A 25,797-nucleotide genomic window follows, 5' to 3' on the forward strand; every position below is an offset into this window, starting at 1 on the left:
AACTCAAGACAAGATAGCAAGAAATTTGACGGGTGTACCCAACATCCATTCTTATGTGTTATGTTCTAAACATTGCAACTCTCATTCTTGAAGTCATCCTTTAGGAAAATAGCTTAGGCTTTCATTACATATTTTTTCATGTCATCTGTCTATCCATTTTCTAACCTGTTTAATCCAATGAAATTTTGCTGATGATGTAATGTATAGAGTGTCCGAGAATAAGTGTGAAGAAAAGACCAAGAGATGATTTATGTAGGCAAAAGATGTGGTCAGGAGTACGAAGTAGTCAGAACCATAAAGATCCCAAAATAATTAGGCCATCAGAAACCAAAGGGTGAGTGTGATATCCCGTGTAGTGGGAAGTGGCCCCAGCCTACCCTCTGGACATCTGATAGTTTATGAACTGAACAGGATCAGTGGAGAGATGAGACACAAACATTGAAGGGTGAATGATGCAAGTTTATTTACAAGAGTGTTGTACACAATAAAATGCAGTAGTGTCAGGTGGGTTTTGAGACACAGTCCGTCAACACTGACACTTCTTCAGAAATAAATAAAAACAAACAAACAAAAAAGGAAAAAAAAAATAGTGTATTTACAAAAACAGTGCACTCCTACAAAAACTACGCACACACACACTCCAATAGTGAAAGTTGTCTTCTTTTATCCCTGGCTCAAGACGTTCCTCCAGCAGGAAAGAAAAATGCACAAAAACAAGTGTGCATATACAAAAAAAAAACAATTGCACCAAACCCAAAATCAAAAACTATCTCAGCCCCAAATAAGTATATATACCTCCACCAAAAACGATCACTAGGAGATATATAACTCTATATACAAAAGAATATATATAAAAGCCGCCAAAATTACAACTTCTCCTACAAATAGCTCAGCAGTACTTACTCCTACCTCGCTCTTAGGTCCACTGACGACCCCTGTTGGCCGGTGACTCTTTAAATATAACCGGCAAGATTGTCTAGCCAATCTGCCAACACGTCTACCACATGCACCTATCCCGGTAGGCAGTAGCGCGTACACGCCACGCCCCGAGCAACTATGTATTTAAAACCGAATACCTGTGGGTCGCGCGCGCGTATTAACCCTCCGGTACAGCCAACGGCTATGCTGAGCTCAAGCATACCTGTTGCCGACTCTTCAGTAAGTAAACCATTTTTTTTTTAACGTTATGCGATCCCCATCTCTGACTGAATCAAATGCCGGCTTTCTCATTTAGGCGCGCCGCAATTTAAACCGCCTGAACTGGGCAGGCTGCGAGGACACCGGAGTGTAAAAATGAACACGTGCGGTGGAGCCCGTACCGGCCATTATACCGGCTCCAAGTGTGTCCAACACACCCCGCCTCACAGCGCTCACCCGCTAGACGGCCCCGCGATTCTACGACAGCGCCCTCAACACACAAACGGTAAGTGATCTCCTTACAACCATATAAATGCCGCTGCTTCAACTTAAATTTGGTAATGCGCGACAGTGGGACATTCATCATTAGTAGAATTCAAAACAAATGTCAAGAGAATTAGGAAAACATATTCCTAGGCGCTGCTATGAAAATATACTAACTATGATAATACTTGAGAGACATACCCACCAAGGAACAGCAAGCATTGAGACTGTTGCCTAATTGTTAGCATCAAATCCAGTCATGTGACAGATGTGATCATGTGATGCTAAATAAAACATGATGTAAACAAAAGAAACAAGATGGTAATTATGTTAAACATTACAAAAACAAGCCAACATGAAAAACAAACCACAAAAACAGGGTCTTGTGTTTAGAGACTACTTATTACACACATGTTGAAAAAATGTATATTAAAGCTTTGAGCAAAAGTTGTAAAGATATGTCAATCCATGGACCAGCCCTTCTGACAATTAATTTACTTTGAAACCCTAACCCAAATACAAGGTTAAATTCGGGGTTAGGACCAAATGTCAGTTTTTTAGCAACAGTGAGTGCAAAGCAGGAATTAAACCAGTATGTGGTGTTGCCAGTTTGCCAAAAATACATGAATAAAAGATATTTATTTAAAATAGTACATTCTGATAAAAAAGTGGTTAATAATATGCTGACTATTGTTTCCAAGAGCAAAAGTGTGTGAAAAAAATGGGTGCCAGTTATTGTATCACAGCACTAGAGCTCAGTGCTTACTCCTGTGTGTTCACAGCATGCACTCCACAATGACATTTTCCCACTGCAGGAACTTTGCTTTCAGGTACCAATGAGTTCCTATATGATGTATCGTGGTCCCAGATGACTTTTTGTGTTGTGTTCCCACCACACAACAGAAACTGAAAACATAATGCAAAATATCTGACATGCACAGAAGAGTAATGCAATGCAAAGTGAGGTGCATTTGGGAGTTCACAAGAGGTGGTTATTGCTTCAGTACAGTGCATTGAGTGATGCACCAGGAAGGCTTCTATAAACAGTGATGCAGTGAGAAATGCTGTGTGATCAGGAGTTATTTTCAACCCATCTGGAGTTCCTGTTGTGGCGAAAAATTCATCATCAGAAGGCTTTTTACCTAAAAAATAAAGGTTATTAGGACTCGAGATAGACAGAGTTTTAAGGCTTTATTGCAATAAATCACCAACACGGACTCAACCCAATTTGGCTGAATGAGATTGAGCCCTGAACATTACAGCAATTGAAGTTTTTATAACAATTTCTTATTTTTACCTTGTTCGATTAGCTCATTCTGCACCTGGTTTTACTGTCCGTTATTCCTCTTGGTTTCTGTCCGGCTTATTTTGATTGGACTAAGACTGGGTGGATGGCTTCCTCTTACCATCTTTAGGCTTTTCTTATGTCATTTCCGATCTTTTCTGACCTCGCTATAATGAGCTCTTTTGCCCATCTTCTCTGACTCCCTTCTACTCCTGTCCGGCCGAACCTTGAGTTTCCATGGGAACCCTTATCATCTTCTTATCTCCTTATCACTAGCCCCCTTGTGGTATTTCTATTTTTCTATGCTGTTCCCATTTTCTCTAACTGGCCAAGGCTTCAATTCCATATATGGGTTTCTTCCCATCATTTTCTTTCTGAAGCCTTCCAAACTTTTTATAATAGTGACCTGAAACTTAAGCTTTTAATAAAAAAGTAGTATAGTATGTGCTTTCATTTAATCATTGCTTGCAATGCTTGATTTGTCTTAATTTCTACACTAGAGTTAATTTCTAATATATTCTTCTAGTATTTTTGCTAATGCCTGAATTTACTAAGATTTTCTCTTCATGCATTATGTCAGCGTGACCCTGCTTACAGCAAAAGCCTTTTGTTGCCTTTCTGCTGATTTCGTCAACCCAGCTGGTTTTCGATACGCTCCTTTCAGAGTCATCTTCTCTGTGTTATCGCTTCCTAGCCTTGAATCACAGGTGTTCTCAAACTCTTATCCTGTCCAAAGTTGGATTCGGTGTGTCAATTTTTCTGTTTTCTTACTCTGGAAATTTTACTGTAAGCCTAAAAAATAATGCAATATAACTGATTTTTTAGTTAACTATTTGCTAGACCTATCTTTTTTGCTTAATCTTAATATTTTAGAAGCTTTTAATTACTTTTTATGGCTGTATATGTTAATTTGCTATTATCTACGTTAATAAAAATTTTCCTGCTTTGATGCAGCACGTGGTGGAGCATACCAGGGAGCTGGCTATGAAGAGTGATGCAGAGCGAAGTGTGGCACTCCATCTTCAAAGTTAATTCTTCAATGTCCAAACTACTAACAGATTTATAAGATGGCACCAGTACCTGTGGTCAACCAGTTAGCACATTTCATAAGAAAGTTCCCGGAACAATGAAAAGTACATACTCTAAAAATGGTACCAGGAACTACCTAACAGGAACTACAAATGGCCTGAGTTCCTGTAGTGGGAATGCTACTAAAGTTCCCAAATTTGTCCCTGTTTCCTGAAAAAAACGTTCCTGCAGAGGAAAAGCACCAATAGTCAGCTGAACCTAGAGGGAAGTCCTTGTGGGCGTTTTATTTCTTTTTGTTACTTCTGTTATCTCCGAGTCCAGTCCAGAGAAGACATGCTATGTTCATTTGAAATGCTTATTTCTGTTGTGGTCCTGCAAGTTTGTACAAAATCCTTCAAGATGACACTTAAGGAATTCGTGGAACAATAGCCCATTTTGTAAGTTTTTAGAGTCCTTATTGTCGATGTGCAGAGTACAGTGAAATACTTACTTGTGCTGATCAACACGCAACATGTCATGATTAGTGAGTAGTACTCTTATCTCAAAACATTGTCTTCCATTCCTTTAAAATCTCATAACATACACTGTTTAAACACACACTGTATAATCAACTGGTAATAACGGAATCCTATTTCTACATTTCTTCTAAATTCTTTATTTTTCAACTTTCTTTTGTAACTCTGTTTAGCCATTCTTGTAAAACACTTTGAGCTACTTTCATGTTTGAAAATGTGCCATATAAATAAATAAGATTACTTGCCATGCACATGAGCATAGGGAGACAGTTATGGGGATTAAATATAGGGTTACACAGGTGATAGATAGGAGTACTGCAGCACTGCTAACCACTTACTTTCTGACCTTAGTGAGAGCTCATCCATGAGGCAGACAAGACATGAAATCACCAGCCCTCCTGATCACTGTGGGATAAAAGTGAGCCTAGATGGGAGATCAGTGTCATTGTCTGACCACCTCGATTGTCAATCTTTTCACCACCTTATTGCTATTAAACATGACTGAAACCCCAACACTTTGACGTGTCTTTTTTCATTTACTGTACATACTGATTCATTGAGCAAAGCACCCACGTGAAACAGCCTCTCTGTTTGTACCTCTGAGTTTGTCATTGACATTGCAGTTCAGGAAAAAAAAAATCCAAAGTCGACACAGCGAGTATCACAACAGCTGGGTGCATCACAAAGCTCATGGCAGCCTTTACTCAACTGGCCTCGCACTACAAGGTGTGACCAGTTGTGGTTCTACAACTACTCCTGTGTACAAATTACTCAGCTACAAAACAGCAATACATTTAGGCATCAAGTAACGATTTGCACAACTTGAAAAGAAAAGAAAATGACAGTTGAAGTGGATAATGAATAATCGCAGCCTGTTCCATACAGGGCTGCTAGATGAGAGGTTCTTGGGTCAAGTTTCGTCTAATTTAGGCTTGAAGGTTTGGTCACATCTGTGAGATGGGCTAACCTTTTGCCCTCCATGCTGCTTTACGGGGTCATAGATCAAGGAGTATAACATTTTTATGGTTAAATAAGGTTTCTCAGATGGCTCTTCCAGAACATTCTATTCCCCAGTATTTAAATTTTAAATAATTCAATAAACATGAACTGTTCAGAACTGACATAATAGCCTGGTTGCTGTATGTGCCGAGCTATACCTGTATTAGGACTCTTGCTTCCCTGCCATATCTCCAGACACATGCATTCTATATTAATCTGGAAATTCTAAATTGGACTTGTTAGTTTATGTGGTTTCATATGTCAATGTTTGGTTTGCAACCTTGGTGCTGCAGGGAAAGAATTCAGCTTCTGTGACCCAGAATAGGATTAAGTAAGAACAGATGTTTAACACTGCAAATCAAGTCAAGAGACAGCACACAAAAATTATGATCTTCACATTGTTTAAATAAAACAGCCAAACAGCTAGATGTGGGATTGAAAGCCAGGACTGAATATCCCAATGCTGAAAGGCCAATGTCACATTCTACTCATGGGGGTATGTCAGATTAGCCAACCAGAGTCACTGATCACATTGCTGGACCATGTCAGTTTAAACGCTTGGCTCGCAGGCTACCACTGTCCTGCTCGCAATTTTTTTATTTTTTAGCATGGTGCCTGATGGAGCCGAGGCTGTACGAAGGGTTAACAGCTGAAATGAGTTAACGGCACCGTCTGCCTTTTATTTTTTTCCATTCTGTTATGGTATGTAAAACATAAGATATTAGACAGACAGGCTATTCTTCTATTTGTGAGATCCAAAGCCCTTGTGCTGCCTGATGCAGCCAGTGCTGTATGAACGAGTTGAAAGCTGTTCCAAGTTCAGGCACATTCTCAACCCCTTTTTCCCCATTCTGTTTTAATCCAAAAAAAAAAAAAATAGAAATTAGTCAGATAAGCCCCTGTTCTGTATGCAAAGTTCATGCATTGAACATCTGGATAAGCATTCACTGGTTGTCAGCTCTAATGCACACATGGCCTGCCCCCATAGCTAAAAACAACATTAAACCTGTTTGATTTTACCCCTAGCCAGTCGCAGACTAGTTGGTCCCAGTCTTTAGACACATTGCATTAAGGCTGTAGCGGTCTCAAGGATGCTAAAATTCACACCATCCGAAGATATTTATTTTCTATGGGGACCCCTGGAACCCGGCATGTACACACAAAGATACTGATAAAGAGGCTCAAAGAACAGATCCAAAATAAAGATATAAAAGGATATTAAACCATATTTTAAGCAAATAATTAGGAATAAAAACAATATTAATGCGTACACAAAAGCCCTCCCCAGTTCCCCTGACGGTGATTATGAACACTACACAAATGAAGCACTAAGCACTAGACGATAACCAGCACTTATGACACAGTTCAATACAAAATGTATGAATGGCAGAGCGTATGAATTCAGATGCCAAGTGAAAGATTTGTCCTACTGTGTTTCAAGTGTTGTGTGAAGATAAGAAGTTGGGAGCACTCCCTGGACAAAATATGTTCACCAACTCCAATGAAAAAGCATGAACAAGCAGGCAATGAAAAGCACATAAACCCAGAATGAAACTACAGTATAATCTACGGGTGATTGTAGCTGTAATCTAATAGTGAGTGATGTGTAGAAACAAATATACACAGATGATCACGATTCCCTCTTTGTCTTTCTGGCTTGTTTTTAAATGGAGCACTTAAGTACAATTGAAGGCAATTAAAGTAGCGCTGCTACAAGGCGGCCAGCTTTACAGAAGCCCCCAACTCAATACAATTGTGTAAATTAAGGCTATGGCTTCAAATTACTGGAAAGGTTGTGTAATATGACATGGCCTCAAGGCGAATTGTACAGTCCTGGCTTATTAACTTTAACTGGCATAACATCTGCATTAGGTGCTGCTGCTTCACCTCTTATAGTGTCTGGGTTCAGTTCTTGGTCCCTGAATGCATGGTGTTTGCTCATCCTCTCCTCCTGAATGCTAATTATTTCTTTTGTTAGGTTTCTACTGACATTTCCAAGACTCTGTGTTAGGACAAAACTGTCCCATTGTGCCTACATTTACAAGTGTGTCATGGACTGAGTAACTAGCAACCCAAAGCTATCAGAACAGGCCTCCTCTTGTCTAGGAATGAAGAAATGAACAGAAAATTGGTAATGCAGGTAATTTAGGTGAAAAAAACTACAGAGGAAAGTTATGTTCCTGGCAGAAATAATCTTTAAGGGCTATTAATACAGTCATAAATGTCAAGCCGTACAATGTAGCTAGATAGATTCTAAGGCATTGAAAGGAAATGCAAGGAGGTGTGTAGTAGGAGTACTCCCTATTTATATGTACACCGAAACATCCACCAAATGCAGTTTCAAACATATTTAAATTGAGGGCCATAAGGGACTGGATCGTACAACAGCAGTACCAGAAACAAGCTAAATGGCACTTAAATTAACAGGCCTCTGCTTTGTAATTTAGATTTAAACTCTTCAAAATGAAAACTCCTGTTTTGTGTAGAGTGTCCACCACCTTTGTAATATAGTATTCTATTTTATACAAATAATTTATCTATAATAATGAGACTAAATATAATAATGGAGAGAATATCATTTAGAATTATTATTCAGAAAATCATATATAATAATCAGATCAAACATAAAAAATGAATATTATATAAAATAATAGAATATACAGATAATCACATATAATAATACAACAAATATAATAAGTGGACAGACTATCCTAAGAGAATATTATATTATATTACACAGATAATCAAGTATAAAAAATATCATATGGAATATTATTCATAGACGCAGAATATTTCTTTTACTTAACTGCTTAAAGAGGTATTGGAATTATTTAAATAATAAAATTAAAATAACGACATAAATTTTATTCAAATACTTATACAAATATTTGAATTATTCAAAATTTTAAATTACACTAACACTAAACACTATATACATGGACATAAACAAAGGGAATAGTATAAATATATATATATATATATATATATATATATATATATATATATATATATATATATATATTACTTATCTAATTATGCAAACATTGGATGTACTTGAAAATGAAAGAAAATGCTTAATATATTCTAGAATATCAAAAACATGCAAAAGGAGCATAAGTATATACTTAATAAAATGGGAATTGCTCAAAATTAAAAAAAAAATTCCAATGTCCTTTAAAAGGCAGTATAACTGGCACTATCTTAAAACACACTAATATTTCACATTCATGATCAATTAAGCAGTTTTAAAGATGTTGCTATTTAAAATATGTGGTGTGAAAGTAAAAACATTGGCACTAAATAATGACTTGCCTTACCAGAACATAAATGTTCCGCTCAGCACAGTTATCACATCACAACCAGTGCTGCTGCCACATTGAAGTAAAATTCAAGATGTCGTCACTCTTTCTTTATGAAAATGTGTGAAGCCCGAAATTCCAAATACAAGTTTTGCAGCGATTGTTTAAAACTGATGGTAATGATCTGGATTACAAACTGAAAAAAGAGAAGGATTTAATTCATAAAGTCTACATTTTATTACATAAACTTTTGCAATGGGAAATTACTTCCACACACCCTACATATTCCCTAAAACTAAGATGGTGTGTGTGTCTGCTCACACAACTGCAGAACTCATTTAAACATCTAAATCCTTTTTAATGCAAGTAAAGATTATTTGTTGTCTCCAGCCGCATGCAAAATCGTCTCCGGGTCTTTCTTCAGGAAATTCTTCTGAAAATCTTCATCGAAAAGCTCCAGATCTTCCTTTCCTTTGAATATACCGCTAGGAAGGAATCCCAGAAGTTTAGTGGCATGCTGTTTAAGGAGATTGTGTCTTTCTTCCTCAATGATTTGAAGGCGGTCAGCTTCCCACTTGAGTTCATTTTTATACTCCTCTTTTTCTCGCTCTTTGATTGTCAAGAGTCTCTGTCTTCGTTCTTCCAGAATATTCTCAATGATCCTGCGATGCTCTAACTGTTTCATTCGCCGCTTTTGGGCATTCATTTGCTCAATACGGTCCTCTTCTGCAAAATTAGCCATCCACTGCCGTCTGTATTCATCTTCTTCCTCTTTTTCAGCCTGCCTCCTCAATTTCTTAAAATCTATTTGATCACGGAATATCTGCTTCAGCTCGAGCCGCTTGCGAATTCTGTTCTCCATGTCTTGAATTTCTTTCTGCCTTTCAGCCTCATCTTTTTCATGATGGCACAAGTCCAGGATGAACTGCTCTTCTTCTTCACGTTGTTTCTGTTCTGCTTTAAGTTGTTGGGCAATCTGTTGCTGCAAAACTTGCTTTCTTTCGCTTCTTTCGTTCTGTTGGGCCTTTCTGGTCTCTTCTCTGTGTTGCTTTAACTTCATGAATTCTATTATTCGCTTGTTTTCCTCTTCCATTTTTTCAAGTTCTCTACGTCTCCACACTGCTTGTTGTTGAGCAAAATCATCAATATCCTGCCAGGCGGTCTTCATTTTTTCCAATTTTTTGCGCCTCTGCTCTTGATCTTCTGCATAGATCTTTCTAACAATTTCATCAACCATCATCTTCTCTTTCAAAAATTCCTCCAACTGATCTTGCCTCTTCTTCTCATCTTCTTCAAGCTGTACCTCTAGACCTTCCTGATACTTCATCATCTCTTCAAACTGCTTCTTTTCTAGCTGCTTCTTCGCCTTTTCTGTTTCTCTTTCAAACTCGCATTTCATTTTCTTGGCCATTTCAGCTTCATGCTTTAGTTGCTCACATTTTATGGCTTTGGCTTTTGCCATTTGTTCTGCTCTTTCTTTGAACACATAGGCACATTTCAGCTTTAGTTCCAGTTCACGGATCTCTTCACTGTTCTCCCTTGCTTGTTGTCTAATTTTTTCATCTTTTAGAATTTCATTTTCTATTCTTATGTGTTCTTTAGCCATCAGTTCATCTCTTTCAAGTTGTTTTCTTTTGATCTCTTTTTCGTTTTTTTCCATCTCAATGGCATTCTCTAAATTCCTCTCATAGTACTCGTTATTCAGTTTCCTCAGGTGTCGTCTGTTTTCAACACGATCTGCACAAACCATACTGGCTTCCAATATCTTGTCTTCCCTGAGGTAGTGTAAGAGGTTATCCCGATTAAACTGCTGGTTTCTCTCTCTCCGAGTCATATTTTCTTGTAGCCGGCTGGTCACATAATGCTGCTGTTGTAGTGCTGCCATTGTCCTTGGCGATCGAAAGGAAAGAAGATTCTTCCCTAGAGACTCCATTAGGCTGTCAGGATGCTGTCATCTATCAAGATCTGACTGACTGACTTGAATCAAAATGTGATGTGTGCTTATAGTAATTAGACAAAGTCTCACGATAATAGAAGTGGTGTTGTCATAATGTGTGAGCTTTGCTGCAGAGGCAGCCTTAAATGACGGGGTGGAGAAACAAACAGGTCCCAGGCTTGCTTCCGACAATGAAGTAAGGTCATTGATAGGTTTGTTGGTTTACAAGTTTATAGGATCATTATTGTCACATACAGAGTATGCTACAAGTGCTAATCACGTCACATTGTAATTTGATTTGTTAGCAATGTTCTTCTCAGTTTATTTACATACAGCACACTTCACATTAGGTGGGTTTGCAGTGCTTCTTCTCTTATTTATTCTAACAATATTCCCAGTTAACTGCAATCATTCAGAGCAAAGCAGGAACCAATCCAGAACCAACTATGGCCATTTGGTAGTTGCCAATTAATCTACAGGAATGCTCAAAATTAGAGAACAATTTAGGCACACTTGCTTTTTGTGAAATATTGTTAATCTTCACTATTCAAGATCTGAAGGAATATTAGCTGTGGGTATATCACTGTTCTACTAGCATGTTTTACAAAATAATCTAGGCACATTTATTTTGTGGAAAACACAGTGCTCAACATTCGAGAACAGTAAGCAGTGTAGCACAAAAGAAGATTACAATTACATTTTTTGGAGGGCTACAGCTTTCAATTATAAGTAGGAAGTATAGAGGCCCTTGCTTTGAATTACTTCAGCACATCTGTGCACGCAGGACATCACTAGTTTCTCACACTGAACTGGTTTGATCTTGGTCCACTCCTCTTCAAGCTTCTTCCACAGGTCGGTAATTGTAGTGAGTTTCTTAGCCATAATTATGTCACCAAGGATTTGTCTCAATTAGGTTTAGATCTGGACTCTGGGCTGGCCATTTCATAATTTCAATGTTGTTAGCGTCAAAGAACTCCTTTATCTGTTTTGCAGTGTGACAGTGGGTATTGTCTTGCATGAAAATTGCGGGCTGATTGTGAGATGCTCGCAGGGAAGAAACTGCAAGTTGACAAAGGAGGTTCTGATAAACATTTGCAGTCACCATGCCATGTAGCTGTATAGGAGGTCCTGCTGCAGTAAACATCTCCCAACCCATGATGCTTCTTCCTCCAAATTTAAGTGAAAAACACACTTTGGGTTCAGCCTTTCCCCAGGTTGACACCAAATGTAATGCTTCTCATTGGACCCAAAAAAATTAAAAAGTTGCTCTCACCACCAAAGTGGACTCTGGACTAGCTCTCCTCTGTCCACACAACATGCTTCTCGGCAAAAGTTAGTCTAGCCTTTTGATTCTTTCTGCTGATGACAGGCTTGATCAATGCAAACTGGGCTTTCATTCTGAATTGTCTTAAACGGCGAGGCATTGTATGTTGAGACAGATCCTTACCCTGTTCAGCACTGAACTGGCGAGCAACTTTAGCTGCAGTGTTGAACCGATTCCCCATTGAAAGGTAGGGGGCTTGAATGAATTAGTGTCACTGTAAAGCTGCAATATTCTAGAAATCACAGACTTGGAATGAGTGACTTCACCTGCAATGCCTGAAAATGTTATCCCTTTGGTGTTCATCTGGGCAACCTGCTGTCGCAGGGATTCAGTCACCTCAGATTGGTTCGCCATGTTGCAAAGTAATTAGGAGTGCTGTCAGATAAACAGGGCTTTGTCCGATAATTAAGGAAATTAGCTCCAATTGCCAGATCAACACCAATGTTCTCTGATTTTGATCAGAGTTCTTCAAATTTGTCATTTAATTTTTTATATTGTGCTTCAGAATACATTTAAATCATTATTTTTTTTAAAAAAACCTCCCTTCTATTCCAATTAGGATAACTTCAAACAGGTATAAGCAGTGATTTTGAAAATTTGAAAGTTGCATGTTGCTCACTAATTTTGATCACCACTGTACTGTACAGAAGTACTTGGAGAGAACTCACAGTAACAGCAGTCAGGCCAGATATTTAATGAGTCCTACAGTGCAATGAAGTAACAGTGCTAAGTGTTGTTTACCCTTGATATTTTCATTCACAAAGTAATGACACACTGTGAGGAAACGCCTTATAACGTGATATTTTAAACGCTCTTCGTTCCGTTTGTATGTAATTCTTTGTGGGCACCGTTCTTGTAATAAAATAAAAAGGCACTTGTTCACTTACCGGTTTGTTCCGCGGTGCACACTGGGAGCGGCCACATGTTGTTGTGCTTGGGGTTTACACGGAGGCTAGTGTTTTCATTCGAAGGGCCCTCGGGTGGAGATATGTGCCTGCTACCCGTCGTGCTTCAACCCGGTGATCTTCTGATGTGACCGTTACTGAATACTGTATTAAATAACTGGCCTATGACGGACACTGGTTGCGGGTGGATGGTGCAGACTTGTTGCGGGGTGATGTGTTGGGTCGGTTGATTTATGGGTACATGCGTCATGTGCAACCATCCTAGGTATCGTTTAGGCTAGGCGTGTGACCCTGGACAGATAGACTCGGGTCACGTGATAGTTGACCTGGGATAAAAGCTGGACTCTTAACCAGCTAACTGGTTCAGTTCAGTTATTCCGTAATTCCGATTGGCCAGGGCAAAGCAGCTTTCAGCCTCCGAGATTTTTTTTTTTTAGGATAGGGACAGAGGAAGCGAGTTAAGCCTTCTATTTAGTTAAGGGATGATTCTTCGGAGCTCGTTAAAAAGAGTTCGATTTTTTGAAGATTTTTATGGTGCATTGCCATGTGACGAATATAAGTTTATATGAACATATTCTTTTAGTTTGTTTTTTATCATTACTAATTATTGCACAATTTGTGTGCATTTATTGAGATTTGTTTTCAATTAAACTTTGTTTTGCAATAAATACACCTTTTTACTTCTTGTGTCTGCCTCCCTTATTGTCCTCCCACTAACTCTTGATCCCGATTCTTCATGTCCCGGAGTTCCTGCTAGAGCCTATGGTGGGGACATGGATGTTACTTTGTTATTATATATAAGAGTAAGAGCCTGGAGGCACTAAGGAGGGAAATACAACTAGCAAAAATATAAGGCTTCAGACCTGTGATTCATAAATGAAAATCAAGAAGCAATTCTGTCCCATAAGGTGGAGGTGTCATTTAACATGCTGATAGCTGCCACTCAGTGTGATGTCACAAGCATGCTATCAGTGGGGATTTTTCCCCAAGGGTACATCCAAAATCTCAAAAACGGGAAGGAAATGATTAATATTATTCTAACAGATGAAACAGCTTTGTTGGTGTTCTGGATAAGAACATGATGGGCATTGTGACATGGTAGCTGTACAGGTACGGTGGATTCAGAAACCAATCAGATATCTTTGCTTTCTGTACATTTTTTTTTGTTGTAGACTTAATTTCAAATGCCTTTCTTGCCCATCAATCTACACTCAATAACCTATAATGACAAAGTGAAAACACGTTTTCAAAAAGGTTTGCAGATCTGTTAAAAATCCAAAACTGAAATCTCTCATTTATAGAAGTATTCAGATGCTTTGCTGTGGTACTTCAAATTGTGGTCAGGTGCCTCCCATTTGCTTTAATTATTCTTGAAATGTGCCTAGCACTCGATTGGTGTCCACATGTGGAAAACTGAATTGATCGGAAAATATTTAGAAAGACACACACGTGTGTGCATAAGGTCCCACAGTTCACAGGACAAAAGCTAAGCCATGAAACCCAAGAAACCCTATGTAGACCTACACAATCAAGTGGTTGTGATGCATAGATCCATATAAATGCATTTCTTAAGCTTTGAGTGTTCCCAGATGCATAGTGGCCCCAATACTTATGAAATGGAAGAGGTTTGGAGTACTCTTATTTGAGTTGGTAGTCTGGTCAAACAGAGTATCAGAGAAAGAAGGGCCTTGGTCATGAGGTGAACAAGATCACAATGGTCACTCTAGCAGAGCTTCAGATATCCTCTGCTGAGATAGGAGAACAGTTTGGAAGGATGACCATCTCAGCAACACTCCATCATTCAGGCATTTATAGTATAGTGGCTTCCACTTCCATTTGGTGCTTCCCAAGTAAAGTAAGCATTCAAAGAGCATGAGGGAAAAGATTCTCTGGACTGATGAGACAAAAGTTGAACTCTTCAGATAGAACTCTAAGCATCATATCTGGTGAAGAACAGGAATTGTTCATCACCTGCTTAATGTATCGTCCCTATGGTTAAACATGGTGATGGCAGCACCATGCTATGGCAGTGCTTCTCAATGGCAGGGACAGGGAGATTGGTCAGAATTGAGGGAAGGATACAGAGAGGTCCTTGAAATAAACCTTCTCCACACCCTCAGACTGGGATGATGGTTCATTCAGCACCCCAATGACCCAAAGCATGAAGCCATGACAACATTGGAGTGGCTGAGCCAAAGGCCAGACTAAAACCCCATAGAACATCTATGGAGAGACCTGAAGAAGACAGTTTACAGGCACTACCATCTAATCTAATAGAGCTTAAGAAGATCTTCCAGGAAGAGTGGGCTGAACTGCCCAAATCCAGTTGTGCTAAACTTAGAGATACTTACCCCAGAAGAATCAAAGCTGTAATTGATGCCAAATGGACTGAAAGGTACTACAAAGTGCGGAATTAATGGTTGGAATACTTATATGTATATAATTTTAAATCTACCATACAATATAGTGTGCATAAAGTGAAGGTTTCTGAATACTTGGGCTGTACTAATGGATCTTCTGTTGTGTATTAAATGTTGAGATTAACATGAACATTTGATATATACTTTATTAATCCCCTAGAGATATTGTCTTTTTGCATGACCTTTGGATGTCACAATGGAGGTTCAGACATTGTACAGTATCCCTAGAACAATATTTAGACTAAGCGTCTTGCTCAAGGGCCCAAGAATTTGCTAAATGATCAGGGGCCTTGCACCTTTAACATGCTTAAATGTTTAATTCTCCTTCATTTTTTTCAATTAAAACAAAAATTTGGTGAAATGATATTTTTCAATCATATCCTCAGTGTTAAATCAGAAACCCCAAAACATTTGTTTTTTTCCAATACGTACACATAGCAGCATCTTTTGACTAGATACTATTTCTGACAATCAAGGTGAATAGGATAGACAAGTTTGTTGGGCTGAATTGTCTGTTCACAATTGTTCTAATCTTCAAAAGACTTGTAATTGAAAAATAAATACTCAAAAAATCTTAGAATGAATCACATATTTACAAACACAAATGCATTGGCCAAGTGATAACGTCCCATAATAACAGCAGCAGTAATGCAGCACTGATGCTGTAAATTGCATTTTAAACCACTCAAAATAATAAGCATTTCTGATACTTGTTCAACCTCCACTATAAATCTTTCTAGTTTTTGGTAGTGTACCTCAAATTAAACGGTCAAGCAGTGGTTCCCAGGTTCATCCTACAGGATCCTGTGGTTCTAGGTTTTTATTCCAATCAGTTTCTCAATTGGTGTTTCATTGTTACTTTTAATTTATCTCATAGTTTAGTAAGTTGACCTTTTGTATTCTCTTACTAACCACATTACCAGTTGAGGAAAGGTAATTGAAAAAATTAAAACATGTTTGATATCTCTGGAGGCTCTGATCGGGGAGCTCGAGAGACTGAGCAAGAAGCCTGAGTATCTGAGTTTGCGAGTATCCTGGATAAAAAACAAGATCCAGGCCTTTAATGACCTCTTGGGCACAGCCATCAGCAGTGTGTCTGTTTGTAGAGAGAGTGTCAACCTTGTCAAGAGGTTTACTTACCTTGGCAGTGACATTCATGTTTCTGGTGACTCTTCCTATGAAGTCAGTAGATTGATTGGGAGAGCATGGGGGGTCATGAGGTCGCTGGGAAGGGGTGTTTGGCGCTCTCGATATCTATACAAAAGGACGAAGGCCCAAGTCTTTAGAGTCCTGGTGCTTCCTGTTTTCTATATGGTTGTGAGACATGGATGTGTGATCTGAAACAAAGAACGGACTCTGGTACTGTATCTCTTTAGAGAATCCTTGGGTACTGCTGGTTTGACTTTGTGTCAAACAAGCAATTCCACATGGAGTCCCAAATGAGGCACAGTACCTGCAATGTGAGGGAACGTCAGTTATGGCACTGTGGCCTTGTGGCTTGATTCTCTTAGGGTGATCAGGCTTGCAGGATCCTCATTGTTACGTAGGTGGCCAAGGGGATGCCCATGTAACACCTGACTGTGACAGATAGATGGTCATTTCACGGGGGTGGGACTGAAACAAGTGTCTGCCTCAGGGGTTGCCAACCAGGATCCGAAACTGTTTTGTCATGTGGTGGGTGCGGCAATGCACTGTAATGGTGCATGCTCCCCAACTTGACCTGATCTGATATTTCTTGCCCTACATGTATCTTTAGCACCTTTCTTCTTCTCCTCCTGTGTCTGAACCTCTTTTGGCTGGTGCTCCCTCTTTCAAGTGTGCTCCCATAAAACTGGCTTCTCAAACTGTAATTATTTTTTATGTACCTTTTTTCTCCTCCTGTTCACTTTTATACTTCTTGTTTTGGAAGGTGATTCTCAGTGTACCTCCTGTCACTGACTAAGGCACAAAAGAGTTCCAAAAGAATGTCCAAACATGCCCACTAGAGGGCTGTATACCACCAAACCTCAACTAGAATAAGGGCAAGAACAGAATTTTTATAAATAAAAAAAATATTTTTTCATAAAAAGCCCTGTAGGTGTCAGGGAAAAAAAAGACAAACTCTAATGAATTATTAATCCGTTCAAATGAATTAGTAACTTGTTTGAATAAATTACATAATTCATTTGAACTGATTATTTTTATCCCCCCCAACTATCATTTCAGTAACTGTTTATTTTTTATGGTCTGCAGTTTAGTGAACCGGAACCAGAAGAGTACAGCCAGCCAATAGTTTCAGTCTGTTCCGCCCCGTTTAGTGCCATTATTGACTAGATTTTAAACTTACCTTTTCTTCTATTAGCATTTCCACCACTGGCTCCAAAATAGAATTTCTCTGAAAAATTCTATAAATCCATTCTTTTAATTTCTCCTGAATTTGAAACTCATTTCAGGACTCCTGAAAAGACCGCTGTGCCTCCTAGTTCTTCTTCCTGTTCACTGATTGTAACACACACCTTACAGTTCACTAACCTGTATGCCAGGAAAACTGTATGGGGCTCCATAATAAGAAATTGACTGCAAAATGGGAAAAACAATAATAATCTGCTCAAACAAATTAATACAGAACAATGCACAGTACTACATATATGAGTCAGGGGAAAAAAAATAAAAATCCATTCAAACAAGTTATGTAATTCGTTCAAATGAGTTTTGTAATACAAATTACACAATTCATTCAGATGGATTAATAATATGATCAACATATTTTATTTTATTTTTTTTTTGCTTGACTCAGTTGCCAATCTCAGTGAACAAAGTCTCAATACAGAATCCAAAGATGTAATCGAAAGGAACATAGCAGAAGGTCAAAAAATCCATAACTAACAAAACATACTGCAAAACACAACTTAACTCACCAGTACCAGGCACATTCAAAATGAAGAGCCAGGAACTGTGGGAGACCCGCTGGATTTATAGGGCAGAGGGCAGTTCCTGGCAGGTGGCCCCATCTTTTGGGAGGCCATCTACAAAACACATGGGACATAACACAGGCAGCTTACATACATGAACAAACTGAAAATGCACATAATACAATACAATACAATACAATTTATTTTTGTATAGCCCAAAATCACACAAGAAGTGCCGCAATGAGCTTTAACAGGCCCTGCCTCTTGACAGCCCCCCAGCCTTGACTCTCTAAGAAGACAAGGAAAACTCCCAAAAAAACCTTTGTAGGGAAAAAATGGAAGAAACCCTGGGGCAAGGCTATTCAAAGAGAGACCCCTTTCCAGGTAGGATGGGCGTGCAGTGGGTGTCAAAAAGAAGGGGGTCAAAACAATACAATACACAAAACAGAACAAATCCTTAATACAGTATAAAAATAAAAATTTTATAAGTACGGAGCAGAACTTAACAGTAAATGATATCACATAATATGATTTGGATTTGTAATCATAATCAACAAAAGCAGCATTAACATAAATAAAAGAATCAAAAACAGACATAAAACATGAATTTGAACCCCAGACTAAGACATGACACCTCCTGAGCTTGTACTCCTTCTTATGTGCCTTACACTTGCACTTCACCTTTCATTTCAGTCACCAAAGCCAAACTGAACAACCAGATTGCCAGACACACACACACACACACACACACATTAGTGTTTTATTATATAGTGGATTCTAAGAAATTCTGCCACATTTGAATTTTAACCAAAACTTGAAATGTTTACTTTTCAATTTTAATTTTGGTAACACTTTTTAGTTTAAGTACTGCAAAAATGCATCTACTATTATTACTATGTAATAAGACCTTAACATGCATTTCTTTTGGTCTTCATAACACTTATAAAATATCAGTAAGGTGTTCATTCATCTCGGCAATGTGACTAACAAAACTTCACTTTGGAGAGATCTCAGGGGGTTTAACTGAGATAAACTTGTTTTGATTATATATTTAGTATATGATCTGTGAATCCTGCATATTATAAGACATTTTACCATCACGTCAATGTGCTATACGGCAACAGAGATGAATAATCATCCACTGATGTTTTTATAAGTCTCATGAAGACCAAAAAAAGCTGTTTTTAATGTCTTGTTACATAAGCGTAAATAAGTAATAGATCAGTTTTTGTAGTGAAGTGTAAACTTAAGTTTTAATTCACCCTTTTCTATTGAGTTAGCTCCATTGACATCTAATGTTCAAAATGCTGAGTGCTAAATGGGAGCAATAACATCAGAATTCACTAGTCTGCTCATTTGCAAGAAATGTTCCTTGGTGAACACACATGTGAAAATGGCATTCAATGTTCAGTCAATTTGTGTCAAACTGACAGATTTTAGAAAATGTTCCCAGCTAACCACTTCCAATTTGCTTCATACTTTATGGAAATAATGCTGTTGTGCCTAATAACAGTGTCCAGATTGTAGGCTTGTACCTTCCTTAGTTTCTGAGATATGGAGGCTTAAAAAAGGGGATGTGGTCCTAATTTTACTGTAAAAACGAATGCTACTAAACAAAATGGCAGTGTTCCATAAGTCATAACTTTTAAACTGTTGATGCTGGCTGCATGCAGGTTTAGGTGATTGTTCCTTAGTATTAGATGTCTTTAACAGCTAAAACAATCAGTCCACAGTTGCTGTTTCCCATTTTATGGATTGCTGAAAATGTATGGCATCTCGCAACCTAACTTTGCCTTTATTCTGTCCTCAAGACCCAGAATCCCTGTCAACCGTTGTCCCCTTTTCCCTCTTGGAGAGTCATACCCCATCCTCTTGGAAAATCACCAGCTCAGGTCGTACTGCAGCAAGTGTTTGCTTTATCTGCCTATGGAAACACATTGGAAGACATTTAACAAATAGTATGTAAACCTTTCCCATTGAGCACTATTTTGAATCACGACTCTGTGCATCTGAAATTCAAACAACACAACCTATAGTTTAAAAACCTATGCTTCAGAACAACATTGGCCCTCTGTATCTACACACTAAACCATATTTAAACAGGTATTATTTCTGTTATAGGTTTACTTTAGCAACTAGGTACCTGAATTAAAACTTTCTGATTCCTATGGCATTAAAATGAAAAAAAAAATAAAAAAAAAATTCAGGCCTATGTTTCTAAGGTACTGTATATAGCTAGGCTGACCAGATTTCTATGGTTCCAAAATGGGACACAATTCAATAATCCAGAAAATGTGCTAGACGCAAATTAAAACAAGGGCAAGGAGTGGAGGTGGCTCCCATGGAGTTTCAGGCACCATTTAAAGATGCACCTGAAATCAAAGAGTGAGGGATAGATTCCCCTTTCACTTTTTGAATGACTAAAAACATGATGCATAAATTGGGGCACAATGCATAAAAATTGGAACTTCAAAAAAAAAAATTGGAACAGCCAGTCAGCCTAAATATTGCCCCATGTATGACAAAGTCTACCATAAAAAATTCTACCACTGGAAATAGCATAGGTTATTTAATAAATGCACAAAATGATACATTGGTACCCTAAACCAAATTATCGAGAACATCCAGTTCATCTGGTTTGATAAAGAGGAAGTGTCGTAAAGTGGAAAAACACTGCAGACAAGATGTTCTAGGTTATCCACCATTCCTGTATAAGAGGCCACCACTCATTTGTTCCACTCATGCCAAACCATCTACAGGTCAGCAGGATGTCATTGTGGATTTCAGTGGGATCATCCAAAAGCAATGGATCAACCTGATATAAAATCAGGTGTCTGCCTCATGTAAACTGTTCGTGGGAAATATGCTGTTTGTACCTATGACCAACATTGGTGGATGGGCAACATTCATGCAATATCAGAGGAGGAACAAGATGTACAAGGAATATGTATGCATTCTCATGGTCCCTCTGAGGCTTACAGTTAGCCCTTGAGAGAGGGCCCCCTTTGTGAATATCCTAAGGATCATTGATGCACCACTCACATCAATGGACAGGCAGTATGAACTTCCAAACAATGTGGAAGAGGACACTTGCTCAAAGTCTTAATGCAGACACAGTGTAATTTAATTGTAGAACTGTGTTTAGCCAAACAAAAACTATCTTCTTATATAATACACTAATGTGGCTGTCCATTTATCTGTCCTTAATTTTAAATCATCTGTAGCTCACAAACCGTTTGACCTATTGACCGGAAATTTGATACACATATACTACGTGACTTATACTGTACACTTTCAGGGTGATGGTTGACCTCCAAGGTTATTCCTCTTTTTATTCTATTGTAGAATCAACTCTCGGCGGCATTGTACAGGCGCCGTTTTCATTCCCTACCACCTTTGCTGTCACTTCCTCTACCTCTTCATATCTTAAATCATTCTTGAGGCAGATTAAAGACTTAAGTGCCAGCTTAAGTGAAAAATTAAAGAAAATATGCTAAGTAATTGCACCACAAACACTGACTTAATCAGTTTTAACGCAAAAAGATGCTGATGAAACAAGAGAAGAAGCGGACCGCTAGGGTGGAGAAAAGAAGAGCTGCTCAGGAAGCAGCAAGCGCATCAACCTCTGAGCAAACAAATACTACACAGAGAAAGAGGATGAAAACTATGAATGCTCAAGTCAAGTGTATTCACTGCACTTTTTTTGTGCAGTGTGCCGTTACTGGTTTAGACATAAAATACATACATGAATTTATTGATACAAGAAATAGCAACACATACAAATAAATCAAATATGTACAATACAGACACAAAAAAACCATTTGAAAACCAGACAACGGAAGAACCTTGGCTGAAATATAACACCTGGTTTCAGACTTTCATTTTGTGTTCACCTCCTAAATGATGTCTTGCCTTTTAATTGTGATCGTTCAGTTTTGACCCTTTACTTTCCCTGACAATGTTTTGGCTAATAAATAATCTCCTGGTCTTTTGGTTATTTATAATATTCCTTTTATAAATTTGTGTGCAAATATAAATGAGTGTATTATTGTGGATTTCTTTAAGACTTCCCAAGTCTGATACTAGGTTGGTTTATTCTCACACCTTAAAATATCATACATACAATTACACTTACAGATTGGGATCCTGTAGACAGAGTCTCAGATGAAAGCCTAATTGTCAGTCACCCCGCAATATTCTACTTAGAATTCCCTTAGCATTCATGGATAGATATCCTTAAACAGACAATGGCGAATATATCTCACAATATTCTATAAAAGTCTCTACTTAAGAACTTACTTATCAGCACAGACAAACATACAGGAGTCATAACAACACAATTAAAAGTGCATCTCTTTTGGTTATGCCACTTATCAACCAAACAATATGCCCTGCTTATACCACAGTTTGTCTTTTCTTTTGAGGAATGACCCCTTAGCCTTGATAAGCCCATAATGTGGCAACTCCCCATACAGTTGTCTTAATTTTCAATTTATTATTTCTGTCGCTCTAGATATAAAGACAATGTGCAGACATTTAATAGCAATGTGGTATTTATTAAAAAATAATACTAGTAGAAGAAAGTCAGTTAGTCATTGTCCAACCCGCTACATCCTAACACAGGGTAACGAGGGTCTGCTGGAGCCAATCCCAGTCAACACAGGGTGCAAAGCAGGAACAAATCCCAGTCAGGGCGCCAGCCCACTGCAGGGCATACACACACAAAGGACAATTTAGGATTGCCAGTGCATCTAACCTGCATATCTTTGGACCTTGGAAGGAAACCGGAGCACCCAGAGGAAACCCAAACAGGCACGTGGAGAACATGCAAACTCCACACAGGGAGGACCTGGGAAGCAAACCCAGGTCTCCTTACTGTGAGGCAGCAGCGCTACCACTGCGCCACCGTGCCGCCCCCAGTAGAAGAAAGTATAAAAGTAAATGTAGATAGTAAAGTCTGGATATACATAGTCTTAAGAAGAATGTCAAGGATTGGAAGCTGTCCTGGGAAGCTTTTGAGTAACGTTATTCATGTGAGGCTTTTGTTGATGGTCAGATGAAACGTACGTCTTTTGGTCTAATATTCTGACATTGCCTTTGCCCTCTCCTAACTACACTGTTTCTTCTTCTATTTAGTCCCATATTTATTTAAAATTCCACATGGGCTTCGGGGACATGTGATATTACACACACTTGATTGGCTGGCTGTTGATATGATGGATGTCCTCACTCAAACCCCTAGATCTGTTTATGCATGTCTGTTTCCCAAGCAATGAAATAATCAACAAAATTTTTGATCTTTTAAGAACTTCTTCCTTTCTCAAGTTGTAAACCAATTTGGCAATTCCTAGTCCTATAGTGTCTATCTGTTTGCAGGTTATAAAGTAAGCAATACAGCCGAGGAGGCGTTTCCTGGGCTTCTGCTTCATTCAGACAGATGTTTTAAAGTGATTGATTCTTTGATGTCCTTTTACAATTCAGGAAAAGAAAATGCTTTTTTTTTTTCCAAAAATTTTTATTTTGTTAAGCATCTTAGAATTGCCTCTCATGTGCTTTGTCATTGTCTGCACTACTCAAAAAATACAAGAAAAAATTAGGGTACATTCTCTTCAGTGTCTGAAAGTTAAAATAATGTCCTGCTGCCAATAAAATCATATAGGTCCAAAATCAGAAATAAATAAATATTCATAATGAATTATAAGATGACATTTATACATATTTACGCAGGATGCCAAGCAGTTCACTTTAATTGCACTACTTGTCTTCTAGTGTCTACTATATTTAAATACATTCTACACATTTCCAGGGATGTCCACCAATTACTTTTCAGACTAAGGCAGTTTCTGACATTTTATCCCAAATACTGTAGCATGTAAATAATTCCAAGACCCTGGCCTTTTAAAAGAAGATGCTTTGATGTTACTTTCCCATGCAAGTGTCCGGTATTTCAGTTCATCTTGTTGGTTTAAGCAAAAAATTAAATATAAGCATCTTTCATTTCAAATCCAGGACACTATGAGCATTACCATTTATTTTTACTATAAAACCATCTTGTTTTTATTACGGATGTCACCATTTTGTGCAAGGATGTGTATCTAGGTTTCTATGTAACAGGAACCTAAGGTTATGTTTTGTGACATTACTGAAGTGACAACACTTAAACCAGCTCCGCAGCACATTCACTGTTTGAGACTTATTGCTACTATTTACGCTATTTAAAGTGTTAGGTTTTAAATTTGTTGGCTATGAACTTTTGACTGTATCTTGACTTTGATTTTGGTTCATGTTTTGGGTTTGGGTGTTCATTAGGCTTACTTTCTTAGTTTTGACAATGTTTGTTTAATTATTTGAGGTTCACCTTCTGATCCATTTTCAGTTTTTTTCTCCAGGGTCTGCTGTTTTCCTTTTCTTAGAAAAATAAAGGCACTCTACCTGTCTTGTAACACTTCTTATTTATTTTAAACTTTTTTTATCAATCATTTTGTAAAATGGGAGGCACGATGGCGCAGTGGTAGTGCTGCTGCCTCGCAGTTGGGAGATCCGGGTTTGCTTCCTGGGTCTTACCTGCGTGGAATTTGCATGTTATCCCCATGTCTGCGTGGGTTTCCTCCGGGTGCTCCGGTTTCCTCCCACAGTCCAAAGACATGTAAATTGTCCCTAGTGTGTGTGTGCCCTGCGGTGGGCTGGCGCCCTGCCCAGGGTTTGTTCCTGTCTTGCACCCTGTGTTGGCTAGGATTGGCTCCAGCAGACTCCTGTGACCCTATAGTTGGGATATAGCGTCTTGGATAATGGATGGATGGATTTTGTAATATTCTTTTTGATCCCTTTGTTAATGCAATTATTTTTATTAATCACTTATTTCTATTTTTTGTTAATCATTTTGTAATTTTTATTGCTTTGTATTTCTGTTTTAGTTTTCCTATTACCCTCACATCTTCATATTAAGCCCTTGGGTGAGGACTCCTAATTATGTAGATGGGCTTAAGACATACCAGACTACAACAGGATTTGCCCAACCTCCTCAAAGCTTCAGTCGGCTACAGAAGTTCCCTCCTAGCACCTTAGGACTTCCACAGTCAATTACTAAGTTTATTCTCTTTGACAATGACTTTCCTTCTCTCATTTCTCTAAAAATTGTAGCTGAATTGGGCTAAGCTCATGCATGTTGTATCTTGGCGTTTTGTATTGCTTGACATTTTCCTCTCTACCACATTTTGTATCGTTGCCTTTGTCAATTTTGGCATTTTTTGGTATGTTCGCCTTTAGTATTGACTGGTCTTTTGTTTTTGCTATGCATTTTTGCATTTTTCATTTGGAAAGAGTTTAATAGATTTTTGTTAGAAATATTTTTTGATTAACCAATTAAATTAATTTGTTTTTTTTAAACTCATGCTCTTTCTTCAGCTTTAAATCCTAAATCAATACACCTGCTGCATTTTAGAAAGTGCCAGACTTCAGGGTAATTGCTTACTTTGTAATAATGAGCATAATTAAATATTCAGTTTTTTGTCCCAAAATGACTTGGCGTCATCTTTAAAAGTTTGTGGTCAGTTGGCTCCAACTCCATAAATGGAACATATGCAGACCCTGGAAATTCTCAGTGATGCCATAATGACAGTGCAATTACTCATTTCCATCAAACTGCATTGTCATGCAGATTAACAGTCTACAACCAAAACATCTCTGCTCTGTAGAGTTTTTTTCCAGCACTAGCTTTAGTTCTTCGGCTTTTTAAGCACACTTTTTATATTCAAAATATAATAATAAGTATGCGAAACCACAAAGTGCTAGTA

General features: G+C 38.2%; 1 protein-coding gene and 1 long non-coding RNA gene across 2 annotated transcripts; one reads left to right on the forward strand and one right to left on the reverse strand.

Moving 5' to 3' along the window:
* Positions 1 to 905: 905 nt before the first annotated feature.
* On the forward strand, positions 906 to 4,746 carry LOC120526833. Its single transcript, XR_005633184.1, has 3 exons — positions 906 to 1,158; positions 1,235 to 1,423; positions 3,641 to 4,746. It is a non-coding gene; the product is annotated as an uncharacterized LOC120526833 (long non-coding RNA).
* Positions 4,747 to 8,901: 4,155 nt separating this feature from the next.
* LOC120526620 (meiosis-specific nuclear structural protein 1-like) lies at positions 8,902 to 10,413 on the reverse strand. The gene has a single exon (XM_039749782.1). The coding sequence runs from the start codon at positions 10,411 to 10,413 to the stop codon at positions 8,902 to 8,904; it is 1,512 nt and encodes a 503-aa protein (XP_039605716.1).
* Between the last annotated feature and the right edge of the window lie 15,384 nt (positions 10,414 to 25,797).

The sequence above is a fragment of the Polypterus senegalus genome, chromosome 3, assembly GCF_016835505.1.
Source record: "Polypterus senegalus isolate Bchr_013 chromosome 3, ASM1683550v1, whole genome shotgun sequence".
NCBI lineage: Eukaryota > Metazoa > Chordata > Cladistia > Polypteriformes > Polypteridae > Polypterus > Polypterus senegalus.